Consider the following 22,458-nt stretch of genomic DNA (forward strand, 5'->3'; position numbering starts at 1 on the left):
AACACTTTAGATCTCTCCTTTCTATACATGATTCATAGTATTACGATGTCCAAGATACTATGCGTTTCTGAATCACAGTACAAAAACAATTTTAGTAATAAAATAACATTTTGTTAAGTAAGGTTTAGAGTATCAATCTAGCTCATAATTAACATATATCTTAAGATTAATATGTTTTGTGATTTAGCCACTTAAATAGCTTAGCTGGCAATATATAGTGAAAGAGGGGTGTGAATAGAGATCATAGTCAAAGAAAATATTTTGTAATTTTATGAATTTAATGATATAATTATAATAACAAAACTATTAAAATGGCAAATATTAATCTACATTCACCAATAATTGTGTTTGATAGAAAAACATTATGGCAAAAGAAGATTAAAAGATGAGGATTTCGAAAATAGTTGTAGTTTTACGGTTATTTTATATATAGTAATTATGAAATTAAAATTAGATTTTGATCCGTAGTTATAATACTCCTGCCTCCGGTCCTTAATAAAGAACCCATTTAACTATTTGATTAGATTAAGGAATTTAGGTAAGTTATTTAGTTAATTTAAGAAAGTGACACATTTTTTCCTATAACACACCATAATCATCTTTCTTAATACCTCATCTCCCTCTTCTACTTTGATTATGGTTGAGAGGGGGTAATTTAGAGAAAATTGATAAATATGATAAATGGGTCTTATATTTAGGACCAAAACTAACTCAAGAATTGGGTCCTATATTAAGGACCGGAGGAGTACTAGATAAAGTAATTTCATCGTGACAAAATAAAGTTGAGTGAGATCACAATCCAATTTATTTTGACCTTAAAAAGAGCACGATGCCGACTTATCACATTAAAAGATCTCTTCTGCTGAAATATTTCTTACCTACTATTTATTGCAACACTCAAGCCCATTCCCGTTTGATGTTGAACACTTGCAGTCCATGCGAGCTATGGATAGTGATCATCAAACTCAACCCATACATTGTGTCAAACTATATAGTCCCTTTTTCTGAAGTAATTCAAGATATAGACCTAATTTTTCATGTTGATTATGACCTACTGTCATTTTTGTCCACGGTGAATAGTTCTGCACTATCTTTACTCTGACTAAACCATACTAATATAAATAGAAGTGCATCTTGCGTCTTCATTCCTCACATACACATGCAAAGTTAGAAAAGCCCTTACAACTATAGTCCTCAATATATATAATCCCATTACCTAATTATATATAAGTAGTTCCTAGCTAGCAGTTATTATGGCTGGAAAGCTTCAATCTTTTGCCTTCTTTCTTGTTCTCATTCTCTTCTATAGGTTGAGCACCATGCATGGGATAATGGCAAGGCCTTTAGGGCATGCTGATGCTAAGGAAGAGTCAGTGGGGCTCTTTCTGAAGTCACCAAACAAGATTGTGAAGAGCTCAACTCTAAGCTCAAATGATAAGAAGGTTTTCTCATCACCTCAAATAGTAGTGCTTGATAATTCTGGTCCTAGCAATGGTGGAGCAGGGCATTAGGATGCATATTGCATACAAAAGAGATTCCTCTTTCTGCAGTTTATCTGAAATAAAAGTCATTAGGCGTTACTTATAAATAAAAAGTTGGAATTGCCTGTCATGAGTGTTAAGGTCAGAGTCTTCTTCTTGTATTGTCTAATAAGAGCACCACAATAGTAGTGTTCTGTCTATTTATTGCTAGTTTGTCATGATAAGTGGCGTGTTTCAGGTGGCTAGGTCGAGATCTTAAGTTGGATTCTGGCCTCTTTAAATAATGTATGTAACATCTAATTAGTATTTCTATATATACTATTATGAATGAAATACACAGGTGGAGTTGGTACTAGAGAAATCTTGTTCTGGTGCGAAGGAAATGGTGGGGAGGGGAAAAAAATTTTAATGATTTTGAAGCTTGATTTAAAAAATGAAAGAAGTGGTATTAAAAACTTCTAATTAATTTTTCTTATTCTTTTAAATCAAGCCCATTAAAGTTCCTCCCCCCTCAATTATCCCTCATGTACCAAACATATAAAGGGTTAGGTTTTTATCACGCTTTTATTGGATTAACAATTTACGGTATACAAGTCATTTTGTTTTCTTTAATAATGAAAGATTCTATTCATTAATAAAATTGCACATTCAGTTTCTATATCTGTTCATAAAAATTTTTTTTTAAAAAAAACCCACCCATATATTTGTCTCTCTTATTGTAGCACTCTGGTGCTACATATCTCTTGCATCTCTAACATCTTCTTCGATCACAGTCCAAATTTTACATCAACTTCAATCTTATTCCAATCTTTCTAACTGATCTTTTCTAATTAAAAATTCTAGGAATATTTGCGCCCTGTTTATTGCTTCCAATTTCTGATGGTATTAATGGGCCTTGCGACATTTCCATCTCAATTCGTGCACGGCTAGGTTTTTTGTAGTATATGTATAGCTCACGAGCACGTAAGGTGGTTGCTATATTGCATTCTACATGTATTCTAAGCTCTTGTGCACGTAATTGAGTCATGATAAATTTAGAAATTTAGTTGGAAAAAAATAAACAGTTCAATTTTAATTCACGGAAGTTTGTCGATAAAAAGTTAGAAGATAATTATAATTGAGCTTTGTTATTTATAATTTATAATTACCATTTGGTTTTTACCAGGATTTGGTTTTTACAATTGCACTTCTTATATATAATTTTAAGAATCGTTATACTTCCAATTATAAAATGAAACATGAGTAGGAATAAGATTTATCAAATTAAACTCGCGAATCAACTCACATCTTGCATTTTTATTCACGAAAACTTTGAGTTAACCTGCATGGGTGACTTGGACCAGCTTTATGCCCGGATTATTAAGTTTTCGCCCCCAGAAAATGAACGCGGCTTCCTGTTTTCCATATTTTTAAGTGGGAGCGATTACTTAGCAGAAAATGGTAGGAACGTAGTTAAGTAGTTCCTCTCCCCTTGAGTAAACAGTGCTTGGGTTTTAACTACACATTTTTTTGGGTAAAGGAAAAAACCTACATCTATGTGGTTTAGATTTAATATATTTGTTTGGTGAAACACGTATTATCCCCAAGTCACATGAACTTGAAATTAATCCTTTTCAGGTAGGGAGTAATTAAAAAATAGTCCTTTCAACAAGTATATTTTTCAAAATTTAAACTTGTGTTCTCCTCTTTAATAATGTAAAAACAAGCTAACTAATTTTTGTATATGAAAAACATTAGTTAAATTAGTTACCTATAAAAGATGGGTATTGACTTTTTTAAAATATCATATTTAATCATTTGCATTGAATAGAACCCTTGATATAATTAAACTCCACAAATATTCATATAGAATGATAGTTTTAAAAATTATAAATTTGAGAAGCAAATTTGATTAACATGTTATATTTAAAATCAAAATAAACCTTTAATTAGCTCTTAGCTCTTATAGAGAGTATTAATTATTATTTTAAAAAATATCATTAAGATTTTATTTATATTTTGCATAATTTGTATTTTGATAATTTTTAAATTAAAAATACATGTCCCGGAAATAATATTTTTTTAATAACATTTTCAGCATCTCCACACAAGAACTAGTTTTAACCCTCTTCGCAGTAATAAATACCATAATGCTCATCAAATTTTAACTATTCAAATTTAATATGAGTGACCGAGATTTAATATTTAATATTTTTTTTGAAAAATATAATCTAAAATAAATATAATTTTTTAATTGTAAGTTTTTTTTAAAAAATAATTTTGTATTTAAAAATTACTAGTTAAAAAATTTTAAATCTAAGTCATTAAAACTATATATGAATGATTTAGTTTTGCTGTAAAATACTCATCATAATAATGGACATTAAGTCTCGCTTCCCATTATAATAAAATGAGTATTAAAACTGATTCTTCTGTGCACAAAAGGATTGTACAAAACCATCCTTCCTCACCTTTTCTGTTTTGGCCACTTCAAATAAAAGAAAATCCCAAAAAAATTTCTCTAAAATTTCAAATCAGTCCACACACCATATCCATGGCGGCCTCAAAGGAAGACGATCACGAAGATCTTCATGTGCTCATGGTGGCTTTCTCCGCCCAGGGTCACATCAATCCATTGCTCCGACTAGGCACAAGCCTCCTTTCCAAAGGCCTCCACGTCACCCTCGCCACCACCGAGGTTGTCTACCACCGCATGTTTCACTCCTCCACCACCGTAGCCTCCGCCGCCGTTCCCGATTCCATAACCATCAACGGAATCCAAGTGCTATTCTTCTCCGACGGGTTTAACGACGAGGACCGCATGAAGACAAGTCTAGACCAATACATGGAGAAGATCGAAAAGGTTGGACCAACAAATCTGTGCACCCTTATGAAGAACCACTTTGTTGGTGGCTCTAAAAAGCTCGCTTGTGTTATCAGCAATCCGTTTGTCCCATGGGTTGCTGACGTGGCAGAGGAGGCAGGAATCCCCTGTGCTTGCGTTTGGATACAACCATGCGGCCTCTACGCCATTTACTATCGTTTCTACAACGAACTGAACCATTTTCCGACGGTGACGGAGCCTGAGAAGTTGGTGGAGCTGCCGGGTTTTCCGTTGTTGCGGCCGCAGGACCTTCTTTTGTTCTACCAGTGCTCATTTTTTCTCTCTCTCTGTTTATGTGAAATCTAAGTAGTTCATATTTAATTTTTTTTGGATTTTTTAAAATAATTATTTTAATGAATACAGAGTTTAAAATAAAAAATAAATTTTTTTAATTATTACTTATAAAAAAACAATTTTGTTATATAAAAATAATTAATTAAAAAATTAAATCTAAACTATTCAACTATTCAGAAATGATTCAAAGAGATGAGCTTTGGCTCGGGAAAAACATAACACTACATGTACACAATTAATGCTACATTGATTAGTGGGAAAACCGGGACAAATCTCTTATTAAAAATTTAATTAATAAATAGGACCTAACGATTTTATACAACTTAACTTTTATTATGTGTAAATTAATTTTTTGTGTGTACAATTTATCTTTCTTTGTATGTAAATATCTTTCTCTGTGTGATGTGCAATACATTTTTTTTGTGCAAATAAAATTTTTTTATGTACAAATCATCTTCTTTATGTGCAAACGAATTATTTATATCCAATAATTTTCTATACAAACTATCTTTTCTTTGTGTAACTTATTTTTCTTTGTGTGCAACTAATGTTTTCTTATACAATCAATCATTCTAGATCCTATTTACTAAATAAATTTTTAACGAGGGATTTATCCCTAATTTTTCTTTGATTATTTTAAATATTTAATTATTTAAATGTTTAAATTTTGTGGACAGCTATGGCCTATAGTCTTCGGAGACAATGTTTTCCTTTATGTCATGTCTGCTCTGAAAAGTGAAAGGTGATAAAAAGAGATAAATACAATAAATAATGATAAAAATAAGAGAAATATTATTAAAAAAATCTTTTATTTTCATTTCCATATATATATATAATCAAACGTACCCACGGGAGACATTGCGGTCATGTGCAGCGTATTCCAAACGTAGTTGTGGCCTGATCACTAGTTATATTCATGGACCGGAAAATATTTATCCGTGGTTTCATTTTTGTTGCGCATTTATCGGCATCTCAAGCTGACATTATCAACATTGATTTTTTTTTTTTATGGGATTTTGATTAATGTTTGTTCTTGAACATTTGTTTGGTCAATATACTACTTCCATTACTTAATATAAGAGCTAATTGATTAATTTGAATAGATAAGAAAATTTGTTTGAGTTAGTTATTTGTAAGAGATATATGTTGTCTTTCTTAAAATATTCTTACTAATTAAGTTTGTTAGTTAGAACTATCATTATTATAAGGACTATTTAAAAAAAAAAGATAAATATGAGAGACAAAGTAGATTGAAGTCTTATATCTAGGATTAAAATAAAAATCAAACAAACTCTTATATTAAGAACCGGAGATAGTATAATATAATCATACATATTATGTTTTGTTCTTGAATAAGTGTATTGGTATTTCCCATTATTACACAAAACGAAAATACTACTTCTAACCTTTAATATAAGAGCTTATTTAATTTTTATTTCAGTTCTAAATATAAGACCAAAATTCACTTTGTCTGTCATATTTGTCTATTTTTTCAAAATAGTCTTTGTAATAATAGTGGTTTTAACCAATATATTTGATTGATAAGAATATTTTAGAAAATACAACAACTATTTATTACAAATAACTAACTCAACTAATTCTCTTAATTTATTTAAATTAGTCAATTAGCTCTTATATTAAAGATTGGAGATAGTGTATTATTACTTTATAAGTCCTGTCATTTTTCATCATTTATGCCTCTCTAGTCCTATTTTTATAAGGTATTTCTAGCACGTTTCATTGCAACAAAGAAAATCTTAAACATCTGTAGCCTTAATTTAAAATTGAATAAATTTTTAATTTTACTCATATTTAATATATATACATTCTAACAAGATAATAGTGTACATAACAACATATTAGAGGTAAACTTGTTTATTTATATAGTAAATTTAATGAAGGGATTTATATTTTTAAAAAAACATACTTTTACTCCAGAGCACGTTATGGAGTGCTTATCATAATTTAAACTATTCATATTAATTTTAGATTATCTATATTCAATTTAAATTTTTTTATGTTTTAACTAATTTTTTATTTTAATAGATATAGAATTCAAAATAAAAATATTCTTATTTTTACCACTCATATCTCTTAAACAATACTCTAAAGGATTGCAAATCAAAAGTTTTAGATGTGGATATTGGGATCATCTAAATCATAACATGAGCATCATGTGCTTAACATTATAAGGAACATCGAAGGAAATCCCCTCTCTACGAGGAGTACACGTCTTACGATGCTTGGTTCAGGTACATGAAAGTTCTAATCAGGTGTAAAGATCATCTGATTAACAAGTTCTTATGAGTACGTGCCCAACATTTAATACTTGAAGGTTTATACACTTACAGATCAAAAGCAAGATGTTGGTATTGAGATGTGGAAGCCAGAAGATTCATGTATGAAGTGGCTAGACAACAAACCTCCACGTTCAGTAATATACATCTCATTCGGGAGCACCATCGTACCTTCTGCAAAACAAATAGAGAGCACAACAAATGCCTTAAAGAAAACCAAACGCCATTTCCTGTGGGTCATGAAAGCTTCGTCAGGAAGAGCAATAAACACTGACGACAAAGCAGGACAGCTTCCTCCGGGTTTTCTCGAAGAAACCAAAGACCAAGGCCTTGTTGTTTCATGGTGTCCTCAAACTAATTAAGGTTCTGGTTCACCCAGCCACAGCTTGTTTCTTGACTCACTGTGGATGGAACTCTGTGTTGGAAGCCATAACCGCCGGCATACCTATGATTGCTTATCCTGAGTGGACGGACCAACCCACCAATGCTAAACTTATTTCTGATGTTTTTCGGATCGGAATTCGACTTGAACAGGACGTTGACGGATTTGTTGGGTCCCAGGAAGTGGAAAGAGCTATTGAAGAGGTTGTCGGTGGGCCCAAATCGGAGGAGATTAGTAAAAGCACTGACATGCTTAAGCTCGCCGCCAGGGAGGCCATGGCGGATGGCGGCTCCTCGGACCGGAATATCCAGTTCTTTGTGGATGAAGTTGTTCGCCGAACATGATCAGCTGGGGGAATTATATTTTTAATTTGCTAATATGTTTAAGGGTGGTTAAAGTCTCAATTAATTCACTTACCCCAAAAAAAGACTAAATTTATTTGTTCCTGAACTTTTTCTTTGAGGGGGATTTGGTACCCTAGTTAATGGCGGCGCAAAGTCACCTACTCATCCTCCTCTGCTAGAAATGGAGCAATGCGCGCCCCTTAGATATCAGTTGAGTGAGAAAGAGCTATTGAAGATGCCCCAAAATTATAAATAACCAGTTTAAGTGACTAATGTGACTTTTAAAAATTATATTTATATATTTTTAAATTTTTTATTCAGAAAATTAAGAAAATTAAATGATGAGGGGGAAATGGTGTAAAAGAAGCAATTTAAATTGGCAGAGACGCCATAAGATTTGATCGTTTTGCATTATATACTGGAATTATACAACTCGTTGTTGATTTGAAATTTAATAATCTATATACAGGTATGTACTTTATCAAGAAAATGATCTATATATAAATTGTTTTTAAAAACATTGATTTTAACATATCTTCTCTATTTCCCCTCACAATTTAGTCGTAATTGTTCTTAGAAGTTGGAAGTATGAATTAGTTAGCAACTTTTTTTATTTTTTGGTTTCACAGTTAGCAACTTTGTGTGTTTAGAAAATTATGAATTAATTAGGAGATTTTTAGTTTGGTAGAAAATCTCAAACCTTGAAAAAAAAAACGAAAATAAAATATTTATAAATATAACTTGCAAAAGTCTTCCAATTATACGGACTGAAAAGAATATTTTCCTGTGGATAAATTAACCGGCCACGGTTTCCAGTTCCACGTACGCCCATTCATATCGAATCCGGAGTCTCTTGGCTTCCCTTCTTCTCCATTTCTATTCACTTCCCATTTTAAGCATAAAATTAAAATTTAAATGATCCAAATTTTATATTTTTGTTAAATCTTTCTTAAAAAATAAATAAAATTAAAGTATTAAATTTAGCTATGATAAATCAAAAAATTAATTAAAAAACATGTTGTAAAATTTTTTAAAAAAATATGAAATCTGAATCATTCAGCTTTTAATCTTAAATGTTGAGATTAGAGGTGAATGAAAATGAAAAGGACGGCACGTACCTCTATCTTATCACAAACCTAAATTAATTTTTTCTTGTAACTAATGGTTTGTTATGGAGTCGAATCTCCAATGACATCATATAAACAGCCAATGCGGTGGGACCAGGCTGGGACATCTACAGCCTTAAAGTCAGTGGACTTTATCGGACAATGTGTGAAAATTCTTTTTCGATAGGTACTTCCGTTTGGGAACTCTTATTCATGCAAATTACACATCACTATAGTACTTTGTATTTTCCATCAATTGATGACAACGTTACGGTCTTTAATATAAGACCTAATTCTTGAGTTGGTTTTGGTCCTAAATATAAGGTTTATTTTTCATATTTATCAACTTTCTCTAAATTACCCTTGTGGATACTCCCTCAACCATAATCAAGTAGAAGAGGGAGATGGGGTATTAAAGAAGATGATTATAGTGTTTTAGGAAAAATGTCACTTTTCTTATAATTAACTCACTTACCTAACTTCTTTAATCTAATTAAATTAATTAAATGGGTCTTATATTAAGGACCGGAGGAGTATTTCACAGATATGTGTGTGTGCGTGTGTGTGTGTAGGCTAAAACTCTCTGGGTACGCATTTAGTTTGAAAGAGACTGGAACGTTACAAGAACGTGATTGGTTAAAACTTTGCGAATAACCAGAACATATATGACTCCAATTAGGGGTGAGCAACAAACCCATTACCCGCTAGTCCGCCCATGACCCATGAAATTTTTGCCCATTTAAACCCGCCCAATTAGCCCAAATAAGAGATTATAAACGGGCGGGCTTAAATGGGCAGGGTAGCCCATTAAACGGGTTGGGCTATGGGCAAGGTATTGGGCTGCCCATACCCGCCCGTTTAAGTTTTAATTTTTTTAAGATATTTTTATTCTTCATTAATGATGATATTATTTCTCATTCATCTTTTATCAAAACATTCATGCTTGTCTAAGCTTTTATTTTATCCTTTAGGGAAAGTTGGAACTTTTAAGTTTATGAAACTTTATGATTGGTGGCTACTTTATGATTTTATCAGACTTTGATTGTTTGCAAATCTAAGTGAGGTTGTGTGATTGAATATGATTGATGTATTTGATTTTCATATTTGATTTGCTATTTGGCATGCAAAATTTATTAACAGCTTCATAAGTTACATATAAAAAATAACTATATGAAAAAAATTTAAAAAAATAAATGGGTTACCCCGTAACCCGGTTAGCCCAAACGGGCTGTCCCGTAACCCATTTAATACGGGTTAAATGGGCTACTACCGGGTTACGGGTTAGCCCCATGCCCATTTATGAATAAATGGGCGGGCTATGGGCTAACCTTCGGGTAGCCCACCCCGCCCATTGCTCAACCCTAATTCCAATTTTGAACCTAGGCTATGTTTGGGTGCTCCAAAAACCGTGGTTTCAGAAGCACTTTTCTGCAAAACCGAGGTAACTTCCTCCACATATTTACTTCGTAATCCGTAAAAGTACTTTTGAAACCATGGTTTTGTTTTTATCCAAACACTCCCTAATTGAACTTTACAAGTAGATTTTAATAAACGGGGCTAAGCGCTTGCCGAGTCTAACCCTTTGCTTTGATTAAGAGAAAATTAGGGGGAGAGAAAACGAGAGAAGACAACGTGAGGGGAAACAAGTTTTCTCTTATTTGGTAAAGGAGAAAATGTGAGAGAAAAGAAAAGTGAGAGAAAAAATAAGGTGAGTCTCATACTTCATTTTCTCTTCAAATTTTATCTCTATATATGGAGCGATTTGGAAAAAAGAAAAACAAGATTTTCATGGCTATCCTTGCTCTCTCTTCCTCTTCATATTTATTTTCTTTTATTATATTTAAATTTATTCACTTTTTATTTTTTACCTTAAAAAATATTTTTATTAAATGATTTGGTTTTAAAATATAATATATGAAAATATATATCAACCAAATAACTTGATTTTAATTATTTGATAATACTAATGTTAGTACAATTTTTCTACAATACAATATTTAATTTAATTTTAAATATGATATATTTTAATAAGAACATTTTATCATTTAGATGTTTATTAATTTTTTTTATTTTCTCTCATCTACCGAAACAAGAGGGATGATAACATCTTTTCTCTGGTTTTTCTTTTTTCTATTTTTTCTCTTCCTATTTTCTTTCCTTCTAACTTTTTTTTTTCCATCGAGGCAAAGCATAAGAGATGAGAAGGAGACCAGGTGAACGTGTACCAGAGAATCGGCAATACTCATTTTTGGATTGATCTGTACAGCGGAGGAGAAAAGAAGAAAAGTCACGGGTCATTGTTTTGTGTGTGTGTGTGTGTGTGTGTGTGTGTGTGGGGGGGGGGTGGGAGGGGACTGGTTGGCAGCTAACATTCATAGATGTATATACAAAAAAGTGATTAATCCTACTTTGAACATACTTGGCTTTATTAAATTTGTTTGTCCTAACTTGTTAAGGGAGCCTTGGAGTAACCTAAATCACGTTGAATGCATAATTTTATCTTTAATTTATTTTTTTATTAACAATTATTTTCTTGAAAAAATATATTAAATAAAAATAGAATTTAAAAAATATTAAAATTTAAATAAAATTGATAAGATTTAAGATTTTCCTAATTTCGAATTTAAACAAAAATGCCTCATGCAGGATTAGGCAATGGTGCTGTGGAGGGAGCCCGAAGTTTCAGTGTCAGGGCTAAAAAGGTCATTTCAACCAGCTGATATTCCGACTGACTGATTAAGCAAGTTGCGAAGACCAAATTCCAGAGCATATTCAGTGATTCCGATGGCAACAACACCGATGCAGAAGAAAGGCAATTAAAGAATTTTTTCATACACAACACACACATATATATATTCGCGTGGGTTAGACACAAATATAAATCTATTTTATAATATAAAATTATATTATCTCCTGCTCTTAATATAAAATTTTGTTTGATTTTTATTTTGATCTTAAATATAAAATCCTAATCTATTTTGTTTTTAATATTTATATATTTTTCTATGGTAGTCTTTTTGATAATGATAATTTTAGCTAATACTCTTAATTAACAAGGATATTTTAAAAAAAACAGTTATTTATTACAAATAACTAACTTAATTTATTTTTTTAATCTCCTCAAATTAGTCAATTAGTTTTTATAATTAGGATCAAAAGTAATACTACAAAAAAAATTTATATTTAAAACTGGAAGAATATAAAATATGAGATTTTTTTAAAGATAAAATATAGTCTTTTCATTTTTATCTTTATTGATTTCTTGATAGGTGTAATATTATGAGCCGGAGGGAGCACGAAATTGACGGGACAGTGGTAGGAGTATCCAATTTCAACTGCGCATCCTCCTCTGGCTAATGCTGCAATCTGACAATAATTAAATGCCAACACAGCAATACTCCAGAAATAAAATCGAGGAGCTTAACTATTTTTGAAAAATTAATTAGCAAAATGTTCTCTAAAAATTTTATGCAATTTAATTTTTCTTTACTCAGCATCTTTTTCCTTATACAATTAAATTTTTCTGGCATGCTTCTTATATCTAAGTTATGTTTTGAAAGAATTATTTGTCAATCAATTTTAATAAAATATTTATTATCAATATTCTTTATTTTTATAAAATATCAAAATTAATTTTAATAGAAAATATTAATTAGAAATTTTTGGAAAAAAATAATATTTTAATTAAAATATATTATATTATGAGATATGTTGAAATTTTTCACGATAAGCATTGAGTGAATAATAAGTAAAATTGCAGACGCAATTAATGCTGATTGGTTGACTTGGTTGTTTAAACAGTGCGTAAGGTGGCCCGTTAATTGACAAAGACTGCGTGGAAGTACTGAGACCCTCGAAATTGATATTTTTCTGGGGAAAAAAGAATTTGAATATCTCTTTATAATGTACACATTTAACTAATTTGATTAAATTAAAAAAGATATGTAAGTTAATTAATTATAAGAAATGTGACACATTTTTTTAAAGCATCATAATCATCTTTCTTAATACCTCATCTCTCTTTTTATTTGATTATGATTGAGGAAATATCTACAAGATAATTTAGAGAAAATTAATAAATATACGAAATGAGTCTTATATTTAAGACCAAAACCAACTCAATCATTAAGTGTTATATTAAGAATTGGAAAAGTAGCATTTTAGTTGATTATTTCCTCTCCGGTTTTAAAGTGTTGATAACAGAATAATAAGGATTTATCATAAAATAAATAATATTAAAAAATATTACATATCTCGATTTGAAGCAGTTTGTACGAGAAGAATGCAGTTTCCTGTTGCTTTGTCGTTTTTAATAATATAAAGAAGAATCTAGATCAATAATTACATTATATGGGTCTATATTTATTAAAATCAGTATTTACATGTGTCCAATTATATGTTGCACGCTGCGTGTTGGCAATAGTAGATAAAATGTAAGATTACAAATGTTGTTTATGGGAAGGTACTTTCTCGTTTCTCCCTAAATAATCTTTGCACTTTTATCTCATTAAAATATGTAATTTATCATTATCTCTCAAGTATAATTGAAAATATATATATCTCTCTTCCAAATTTATTGTTTTTAATTAAATTTAATATTTTGAATCACATAACTTTGATAATTGTTTTTTATAATAAAAGAGACAAAGGATGGAGTAGTATTTACCATTTAGAGCCTTGCAAGGCGGCGGAAACTAATAAGTGTGGTGAAAAAGTTGGTGCACGGGTACTTATTTGATGAACAATCTGTACGTTTAGATTTAATCTGGATAATCTAGATTTAATATTATTAAATAATTATTTTAAAATAAAAAAATTATACTTTTAAAAAATAATAGTTAAGAAATTATTTTTATTTTTTATTTTATATCTATTTAAAAATTAAAAAAATAATTATTTTGATGAGCACGTAATATAGATCCGTGCATAGGCACTGAATGAGGTGTGTTGCGATAAGTACGGTGTTATTGCTTGAGGTCTAATTTGCAAGTAATGGCATTATTGATGTAAAGGTGGCCACGCGGCCATTTTTTTACTTTGTTTTTATTTAATATATATTTTAAAAAATAACTATCTACAATAATAAATTAAAAACAAAATAATAAATTTATATTAAAAATTTAATAAAATGATTTATAAATATGATTAAAAAAATCTTTTATCTTTACTTTATAAATAAAAACAAAAGAGTAGTTTTCACTAAAAAATTTCAATACTCATCATCTGAATCAGACGCCAAAAAAAACACAATGCATTTAAGCTGCTATATCCCATAAAAAATTTATTTCAATTTAATAATTTAAATGGAAATTTCACAAAAAACGAAAAAGAAAACAGAATCCAACCTTAAATAATCCAAACCGCAGTCGCACATTTTCAGTATTTCTTTCTGTAGTCGATTCTAAAGAGAAGGGGGAAAAAATGGTGTCTGAATCTGAAACAGCTCCTATACACGCCCTTTTGGTCTCATTTCCAGGCCAAGGCCACATCAACCCTCTTCTCCGGCTCGGAAAACGCTTAGCCTCAAAAGGTTTATTCGTCACTTTCACTACCCCTGAGAACGCCGGCAAGGACCTCCGGAACGCAAACCACATCGTCTCCGACAAACCCATCCCTGTCGGCGATGGCTTCCTCCGGTTCGAGTTCTTCGAAGATGGCTGGAAAGAAGACGACTCCAGAAGGAAAAATCTCAGCGAGTACTTAGCTCAGCTCGAACTCGTCGGAAAACAGGTCATATCGCAGATGATTCACAAGTATAATGATTCTCATCAGCCTGTTTCTTGCGTTATAAATAACGCTTTTGTTCCTTGGGTCTGTGATGTTGCTTCTGAACTTAACTTGCCTTGTGCTGTTCTTTGGGTTCAATCTTGCGCTGTTTTCTCTGCTTACTACCATTTCTTTCACAAACTCGTACCTTTCCCTTCAGATTCAGATCCTCACATCGATGTTCACTTGCCTTCTTTACCTGTTCTTAAACACGACGAAATCCCCAGCTTTCTGCATTCTCATAGCCCCTATCGTTTCATTGGGGAACTCATATTAGAACAGATCAAGAAGTTAACTTCGCCATTTTGTGTTTTGATGGACACTTTTGAGGAGTTAGAGAAAGATTATATAAAGTATATGTCAAAGTTCTGTGTTATAAGATCAGTTGGTCCTCTGTTCAAGAACCCCGCGAAACCAGAAGATTCAGGGAGATCAGAAAGTGATGAGATTCGTGGGGATTTGTGTGTGAAAGCCGATGATTGCATAGAGTGGCTAAACTCGAAGCCTTCGGGGTCGGTGGTTTATATTTCATTTGGAAGCGTAGTGTTTTTGCCTCAAGAACAAGTGGACGAGATTGCTTATGCGCTTTTGGATTCTGCTGTCTCGTTTCTGTGGGTTCTAAAGCCGCCGCACAGGAGTCTGGGCCTTCCATCTCAAGTTCTGCCCGGCGGGTTCCTGGAGAAAACCATGTAAGAATATATATATATATATATATATATTTAATTTCCCTTTCAGTTTTATATTTTAATTTAAAATAGATAGATTGACAAAATCACAAAAAGCCTATTATTATATTAGTTAATAACACAAAAAAATATATCAACTTTTCACGCTAACACACATGCAAATGATCCGATTCTGTTTGGTCAAACATAGAAAGGACTTAAAATTTTCATTTATTCGTTAGCTCCTTCTTTCGGCCTAACTTATTGCTAATAATTAATTCTGCTAATTAAGTTTCCGGACACGGACATTTAATACATTGCCTTGCGCCAAAGCAGATGGAAAGTTATGATATATAACTAGGATATTTTACTGTGTTTGGTACTGTTTATAATATTATTTATAAATCACTCAATTAAAAAAATCTTAAATAAAAATAAAATTAATATTTATCTCTGATTCATAAATAGTACTGCAATTGTATTAATAATAGAATGGATCATTCAATGTGATGATCAGGGGAAGAGGCAAGGTGGTTCAGTGGAGCCCACAAGAGGAAGTTCTAGCTCATCCCTCAGTTTCTTGTTTCGTGACTCACTGTGGTTGGAACTCGTCCTTGGAAACTCTCACTTGTGGGGTCCCCGTTCTAGCTTTTCCGGCGTGGGGCGATCAAATCACGAACGCCAAGTTCTTAGTTGATGTGTTCGGCGTTGGAATCAGATTAGGAAGGGGACAAGATCAGAACAAAGTTATCACCAGAGATGAAGTGACCAGGTGCTTAGAAGATGCTACAGTGGGGCCTAAGGCTCAAGAGTTGAAGAATAATTCACTGCGGTGGAAGGCCGCCGCAGAGGCCGCCATCGCCGACGGCGGCTCCTCCATCCGGAATCTCGAAGCTTTTGTGGAAGATGTGAAGAGGATGGCTTGTCGTGTCGGTGTCAGAACGATCGAAGATCACTCGTTAGGAACTTCCTAGTTGATAACAACGTTGGTTGAAGGACCACATACGGGTGATTCATGCATGCCTCTTAGCTGTCTTTTTTTTTGTATTTTTAGTAAGCATCTCTTTACTGTTTATTCTAGAACATGGCGCTTCATTTGAATCTATGAGATCAAATAAATGAAACAAGTTAATAGCTCCTGTTTTGTATGGAATAAAGCTAGCTAGTGCGATTGGAGCGTTAAAAGACAGTTTTTGAGGGAGTTTTGTATGGGCTTTTGTGGTGTGAACGTGATTATGTTATGATATGATTAACAGCACCAAACAAGCATATATTTGCTGGACAAAAAAGCCTAATCAGTTGAAAGAGACATATACGCTCCCTCTTGTTTTTAATAATTTAAGAACAAGTTGAAAGTAGGATTTGATTTTAAATATAAAATATAAATTCATTTTATCTTTTTATATTCCTCTGTTCTAAATATAAGATCATCATATTAGTGTGTATAAGGGTCTTATATTTAGGACCGGAAGAGTATTTAGGAAAAATTGTTATAAAATCCCAAATAAAAAATATAATTACTAAAACAAATAAGCCTGTATAACAAATTTTAGAATAGTAAATGGTACCTATTTAGCTGTTATTGAGACTTACTAATAATTATTTTATTATTTTGAAATCTTGTTATAATTCTCTCCTATGTTTATTATTATTTTTTAAAATATTCTTATTGATTATATATGTTAAAAGAATTCATAAAGATAATTTCATCTAAATGACTTAGGATGGTATTTTAAAAAACTCAATAAATTTTTTTAACGAATTTTAGATTTTATATTAATGATTATGACGTTAATAGAAAAAAAAAAAGGGAAAACCATATTGAAAGTACCTATACTTTCTCTCAATTTTTAATTTGGTACCTATGTGTTTTTTCCTTTTAATTAAACATTTAATTTTATCTTTTTTGCAACATTAGCTCTTATAACTTTGTTTTATTGATATTTTTAGTCTCTACATAAAGATTAATGATGTTAATTGAGCAAAATTAAAGATTTAGTTAAGAACAAAAAACACATAGGTACCACATTGAAAATTAAAAAAAAGTATAAGTACCTCTAATATGGTTTTTCCAAAAAAAAAAAACAAGAGATTAAATGGAAGCAAAATCTTACGTTAGTCTTGCGTTATTCCTTACGCAAGTTCTTTCATTTTACGCTAGGCTTGCGTTGTGTCCGGAAGTGACAGTGATTGAATTCCAAATTAGTCCTATACTTCTATTTAGAAGTTTTAAATTTGAGGATGAATATGATTTATTTTATAAGTTTTAATTTGATTTTGTCTTAATATTTAATATATCTTTAATTTTTTTTAATTAATTATTATCTTTCCCTGACCATATTGTTTCTCATTACATTACTTCTTCCATTTTCTTTTATTTTTCTATTTATTGTAAGATTATATTTACTATTTATTTATTTGAAACAGAAGGGAGTACTAAATATTTTGTTGAGATTGTGTCAAAAAAATATTTGGTGGAGATTTCAAATCCAATTTTTTAAAACGAAATAGACAGGCTGAAGTTTGCTTTTAAATTATTCAAAATGTACATTAATATTCTACAGTTAAGTTTATAATTAAATAAAGCATGCAACTCAAAGTTGAGAGTTTGCATGATGATAAATGTACACTTGAAAGGCGAAGTTTTGGTTTTAAATATAAATTGTTTGTAATATATTTAATGTTGAGAAAAAAAATAAAAAAAGAGAAAATCTTAAAAAATGATTGTTAAATTTTAAAATTCTAAGTGAGTATTAGTTACTACACTTGTAAAGAAAATAACTACATTCAAAAAGCAAATGACAACACATTTTTATAGTAATTCTTGATTTGGAATTTTAAAATTCAATAGTTATTTTTTTAGGATTTTCTCATAAAAAATCTGTAAATATAAAAAGATAGAAAATTTTAAAAAAATTGTTAATTTAATACTCCACTTCATGAAAGGCCAAAAGTTGCAAAACGCCAAAAAGTAGGAAAACACGTGAATTGGCCCTCCTTAATAAGATCAATATGCAGTGATACTTCGTCAGAACATAAAGTACTCCATATCTAGCAAGAATAGGTAGCGTGGATGCCCTCTGGTAAAAAAAAAAACAAAAAGGTCGCGTGGATGCCAATAAAAAGTACCACCCTTTATTTTAATTATAAGATCTTATTTATAGACAATAAATGAGATCATATAATTAGAATTGAAGATAGTAGTTAGATTAATCTCCAGTATCCAGTCAAAATTATATTTTGATACTATATTCAATTTTTATTTTCTGAAACCTTATTATTATTCTTTCCTATATTTTTTTTAACTATTCCTATTGGTTATATATGTTAAAAGAGGTTGTAAGGATGATTTCATCTTTTAATGTAAATGATTTAGGGTCTGCTTGGTATTTGGTATGAGGAGAAATGAAATGAGGAGAAAGGAGGGAAAATTTTCATAAGCTTGATTTAAAAATTGGAAAAAACAGGATTAAAAACTTTTAATTAATTTTTATTATTTTTGTATATCACTTTTTTTTTAAATTAAAATCAAAACGGCCCAATGCATATGTGAAGGGGGGTTGGATTTTTTTTTGGCCAGTAAAAGGGATTGGATTTTAAGGGTGAAGGGACAGGCATTAATTAAGTGTTGGTAATGCTTTGATGTGTCTGCGCGTCTAACATGCGATGTCGGGATTCAATTTCTTGATGAGGAACATTGCAAAATAACAAGCATTTAATTATTAATACTCCCGCTTGTTATTTATAAAAGCCATTTTTAAGGGTTTTATTTATGGTTCAATAATTATTAATGCCTGAAGATCAAATTGGATCTTATAATTAGGATCGGAGGAGTAATATATTACTTACTCCCTGGCATCCTTTTTTATAAGACATTTATTATATAAGAGACAGGGATATTTGGTCTTCAGGCACCAAAGGACATATTTATTAGATTTTTTTTAATATTATCTCTTTTAAAGGTTTTATTGCTTTTCTTTTTCTCATTTGATTCTTGTCCTTGTCAATATATATGTTTAAATATAGATGAAATTAAAATTTTCCTCATTATAATTTTCTTATAATTATATAAAATATTCTTCAAGCCATTAACAATACATAATTTTATAGATCAAAGATGATTTAGTTATGTATTTAGCTTCTAGATAGCATTACAATACGAGCCACTTTATTTACAACTGGCTTCATTCAAATTTTACATATTTAATTAAATTTTGCAAGTTAGCCGACCCCGCGTGGGTGTTTGAGTTTGAGTTAAAAACAAATAAAAGGGAAATAATAGATTCCCTGAACATATATATTAAAACAAAAATAAACAAGGTTCTTTATCTTAACACCGTTTGATCATAATTTGATGGTTAATAACTCACAGCTGAAGTTCTATTGAGAGAGCTTAATTAAGGTATGGGTGGAAGATTTCGATGGGAAAAAAACTAATTTGGAAGAATTGTAACTGGGCATTTAGTATATCTTAAAATTAAAATTACTATTGATTTATTTTAAAATATATTTTACCTGGGTGAAAATTTTGACGGAAATTAATATTACTATATTTTTAAAAGAATATTGTTGAATTTCAGAAAAATTATTACAATTTTTTTTAAAAATAATTGTAATTGTTTTAAAAAATTGATAATGCATCTCGTAAAAATATATATTATGATATTAATTTTAAAAAAATATATGCTTTTATAAATTAAATTTCTAAAAATCTAACTCTAATTTTAGCAAATAATAATGGCCAATACTCCCATCTACACATCACCAAAAGGTAAGCACCACAGTAGCAGGGGCCAACTCTTTCTGTCGTCTTGAATTAAAAGTATTGGTTCAGAAACAAACAAGTGCATTGACATCGGACACAAATATAACAAACATAGACTCAGCCGTGTGATTGTGGATTTTTATGTGAACCGGGAAGAAACAATAAGGACATTTTACCAAAAAATGTCCAACTTAAATTATACTCCTTCCGGTACTAAATATAAGACCCATTTGGTAGTGTAATTTGTTAAATTACACTACAAAATGGATCTTATATTTAGGATCGAAAGAACACACAAAATATGTATTATATTTAAGATCAAATGAGTACTGATTTTTATAATTAGTGACAGTATTTTGTCAGGGTTGGTTGAATATTATAAACACATGCGATTTTCTAGGGGACTTCTGTCTTCCGAGCTGTTCAAATTACTTTAGGATAAACTAGCAGCACTGGGGGCTATATGGTCATGTTTGTTTTTATTTTATTTTTATTGGTCAGAAATCTAATTTTGTCCTTAAGTAATTGATTCGTTTTAAACTACTCATCCAATCCTAAATATAAGATCATGTCATAGTATAATTTATATTATAAAATAAGTCTTATATTTATTATAAGAGGAGTATTATTTCACCTTACAAAGATTGACACAAAAAATCATGAATAGAGCTCTATATGTTACTGTTAGGCATGATATTTCATGTTGAAAAGGAGAAGATATAAAACGGCTCTATCTCCTGGTACATCTTTTGTGAAATAAAGATCAATTATAACAAGTATAAAGCCAAAGGTTTTTTTATTTTTTTATTTTTTTTGTTTTCGGACCAGCAGCATAAAGCCCAAGCTTACAAAGCTCAAGTAAACCAGATGTCCGCCTTTATTGATTTATATTATAAAAGGCACGGCGTGTTTTGAAAACATAAGAACTACTACCTCCGGTCCTTAATATAAGATCCCGTTTGACTTTTTATTTGGTCCTAATTATAAGACCCCAATCCATTTTATCTATCATATTTATGTATTTTTTTCCAAGATAATCCTTCTAATAATAATAGTTCTAACCAATACATTTAATTAGCAAGGATATTTTAGGAATGACAACACTTATTTATTACAAATAACCATCTTAACTTACTTCCTTAATCTCCTCAAATAAGTCAACTGGATCTTATAATTAGGACCGGAGGTAGTAATTAGGAAAAAATATTTTTACATAAGTTGTAACAAAACTCCTCTATATATTTATTTTGTAAACAATAAAAATATTTTTAAAATCATAATTTGATTTTTATCGAAACACTCTTTTTATTTGTAAACTATAAATAAGATTGGTAGTATAAATAAGATTGGTAGTATGGCCCACCTTATCTAGAACTGGAAATCGCGTTAAGAACCAAACCGGGCTTTACGTAATCAGAGTGGACATTGACGGAACACAAAAGAAACACACACGAGCGTCTCGTTTTTGGAACTCTTATCTGGAAATTACGGGCATAGGAATAGAAATATTTTCTTGCAGGAAACTAGGTTGCCCGAAGATATAATTCTTTCTGTTCAAACCATTGTCCGCCACGCCATCTCTGCTCGGGATCTCCTTAGTACTAGGTTGCGAACTGATGCGTCCACATCAAGTCTAACCACCCCAGGTGGGGGAGCTTGCCATTGTTCAGTCGCTTGTTTCATCCACGGGAAAATCTGATGACGTAGTCTCCCGCGCGCTACTTCTTCCATTAGGTGGAACATGCACTGCTGGAAGATTTCGTTGCTTGATCCTGTGCTGCCCTCGAAGGTCTGTCTGCATCTAAACTTCCAGATGAGCCAGCAAGCATGAGCAAAGATCCTTGTCCAGTTCTAGCGCTGGAAGCGCGCCTTCCCTGGACTACGCAATGTATTCCATTGAAGCCATTCCTGAAAATTACAAGAGAAGAAAGTTTGTAGCATGTTAGGATTAAGAAATCTCATTCACACTTCTCTCGCTCGCTTACAGTCCCTTAGAGTGTGTAAGACACTCTCCTCACTGTCACACCCTAGGGGGCATGTTGCACTATCAGACAGCCCTCTTTTTGCTCTTAGCGAGTTAGTCATTAGTCTCTCGTGGGAAACTTGCCACATGAAGTATTTAATCTTTTCAGGCACTTGGCAACGCCATATTTTGGTCCAAACCAGATTGCTAGTGTTAGCCTCAGAGTTGGTCAGAAAAAGATAAGTGGCTTTTACCGTGAATTGGCCATCGTTGGCATTTTTCCAGATGTAGGAGTCTCCCTTGTCAGTGTTCGGTGGTTTCATTTTCATAAGTGCACTCACCACCCTGGGGGAAAAGAACTCATGCCAAGCTGCTATATCCCATCTTCCATTATCTAGAATGTATTTTGACACTGTATCTTCCAGGTTGAGGGAGAGAAGAAATACTCAAATATTGATTTTATTTCATTTTAAAGGCATACAAAATAAATGTGCTATTTAAATTTGGATGATATCATGTTTAAGGAAATGAA

At 31.3% G+C, this 22,458-nt stretch overlaps 2 protein-coding genes across 2 annotated transcripts; both read left to right on the top strand.

Moving 5' to 3' along the window:
* Window positions 1–3,889: 3,889 nt before the first annotated feature.
* LOC114737421 (putative UDP-glucose glucosyltransferase) lies at window positions 3,890–7,721 on the top strand. Its single transcript, XM_028925347.1, is given in 5 exon segments — window positions 3,890–4,610; window positions 4,829–4,865; window positions 6,809–6,890; window positions 6,990–7,291; window positions 7,293–7,721. Coding segments are annotated over 5 exon segments (1,386 nt in total). The 5' UTR covers window positions 3,890–4,014; the 3' UTR covers window positions 7,662–7,721.
* Window positions 7,722–14,142: 6,421 nt separating this feature from the next.
* Window positions 14,143–16,426, top strand: LOC114737420 (gallate 1-beta-glucosyltransferase). The gene is made up of 2 exons (XM_028925346.1): window positions 14,143–15,222; window positions 15,716–16,426. Exons 1-2 carry the CDS (start codon window positions 14,189–14,191, stop codon window positions 16,170–16,172), a joined length of 1,491 nt encoding a protein of 496 aa, XP_028781179.1. The 5' UTR covers window positions 14,143–14,188; the 3' UTR covers window positions 16,173–16,426.
* The last annotated feature ends 6,032 nt before the right edge of the window (window positions 16,427–22,458 follow it).

This window comes from Neltuma alba, unplaced genomic scaffold (genome assembly GCF_004799145.2).
Source record: "Neltuma alba isolate B1F8T4 unplaced genomic scaffold, ASM479914v2 tig00013440_pilon, whole genome shotgun sequence".
Classification (NCBI taxonomy): Eukaryota; Viridiplantae; Streptophyta; class Magnoliopsida; order Fabales; family Fabaceae; genus Neltuma; species Neltuma alba.

Bases quoted from the DNA above. Each gene is read 5' to 3' on its own strand.
- LOC114737420 (XM_028925346.1), top strand. From the start codon at position 14,189: ATGGTGTCTGAATCTGAAACAGCTCCTATACACGCCCTTTTGGTCTCA. The intron at 15,223-15,715 runs GTAAGAATATAT...TGTGATGATCAG, and splicing joins GGGTTCCTGGAGAAAACCAT to GGGAAGAGGCAAGGTGGTTC.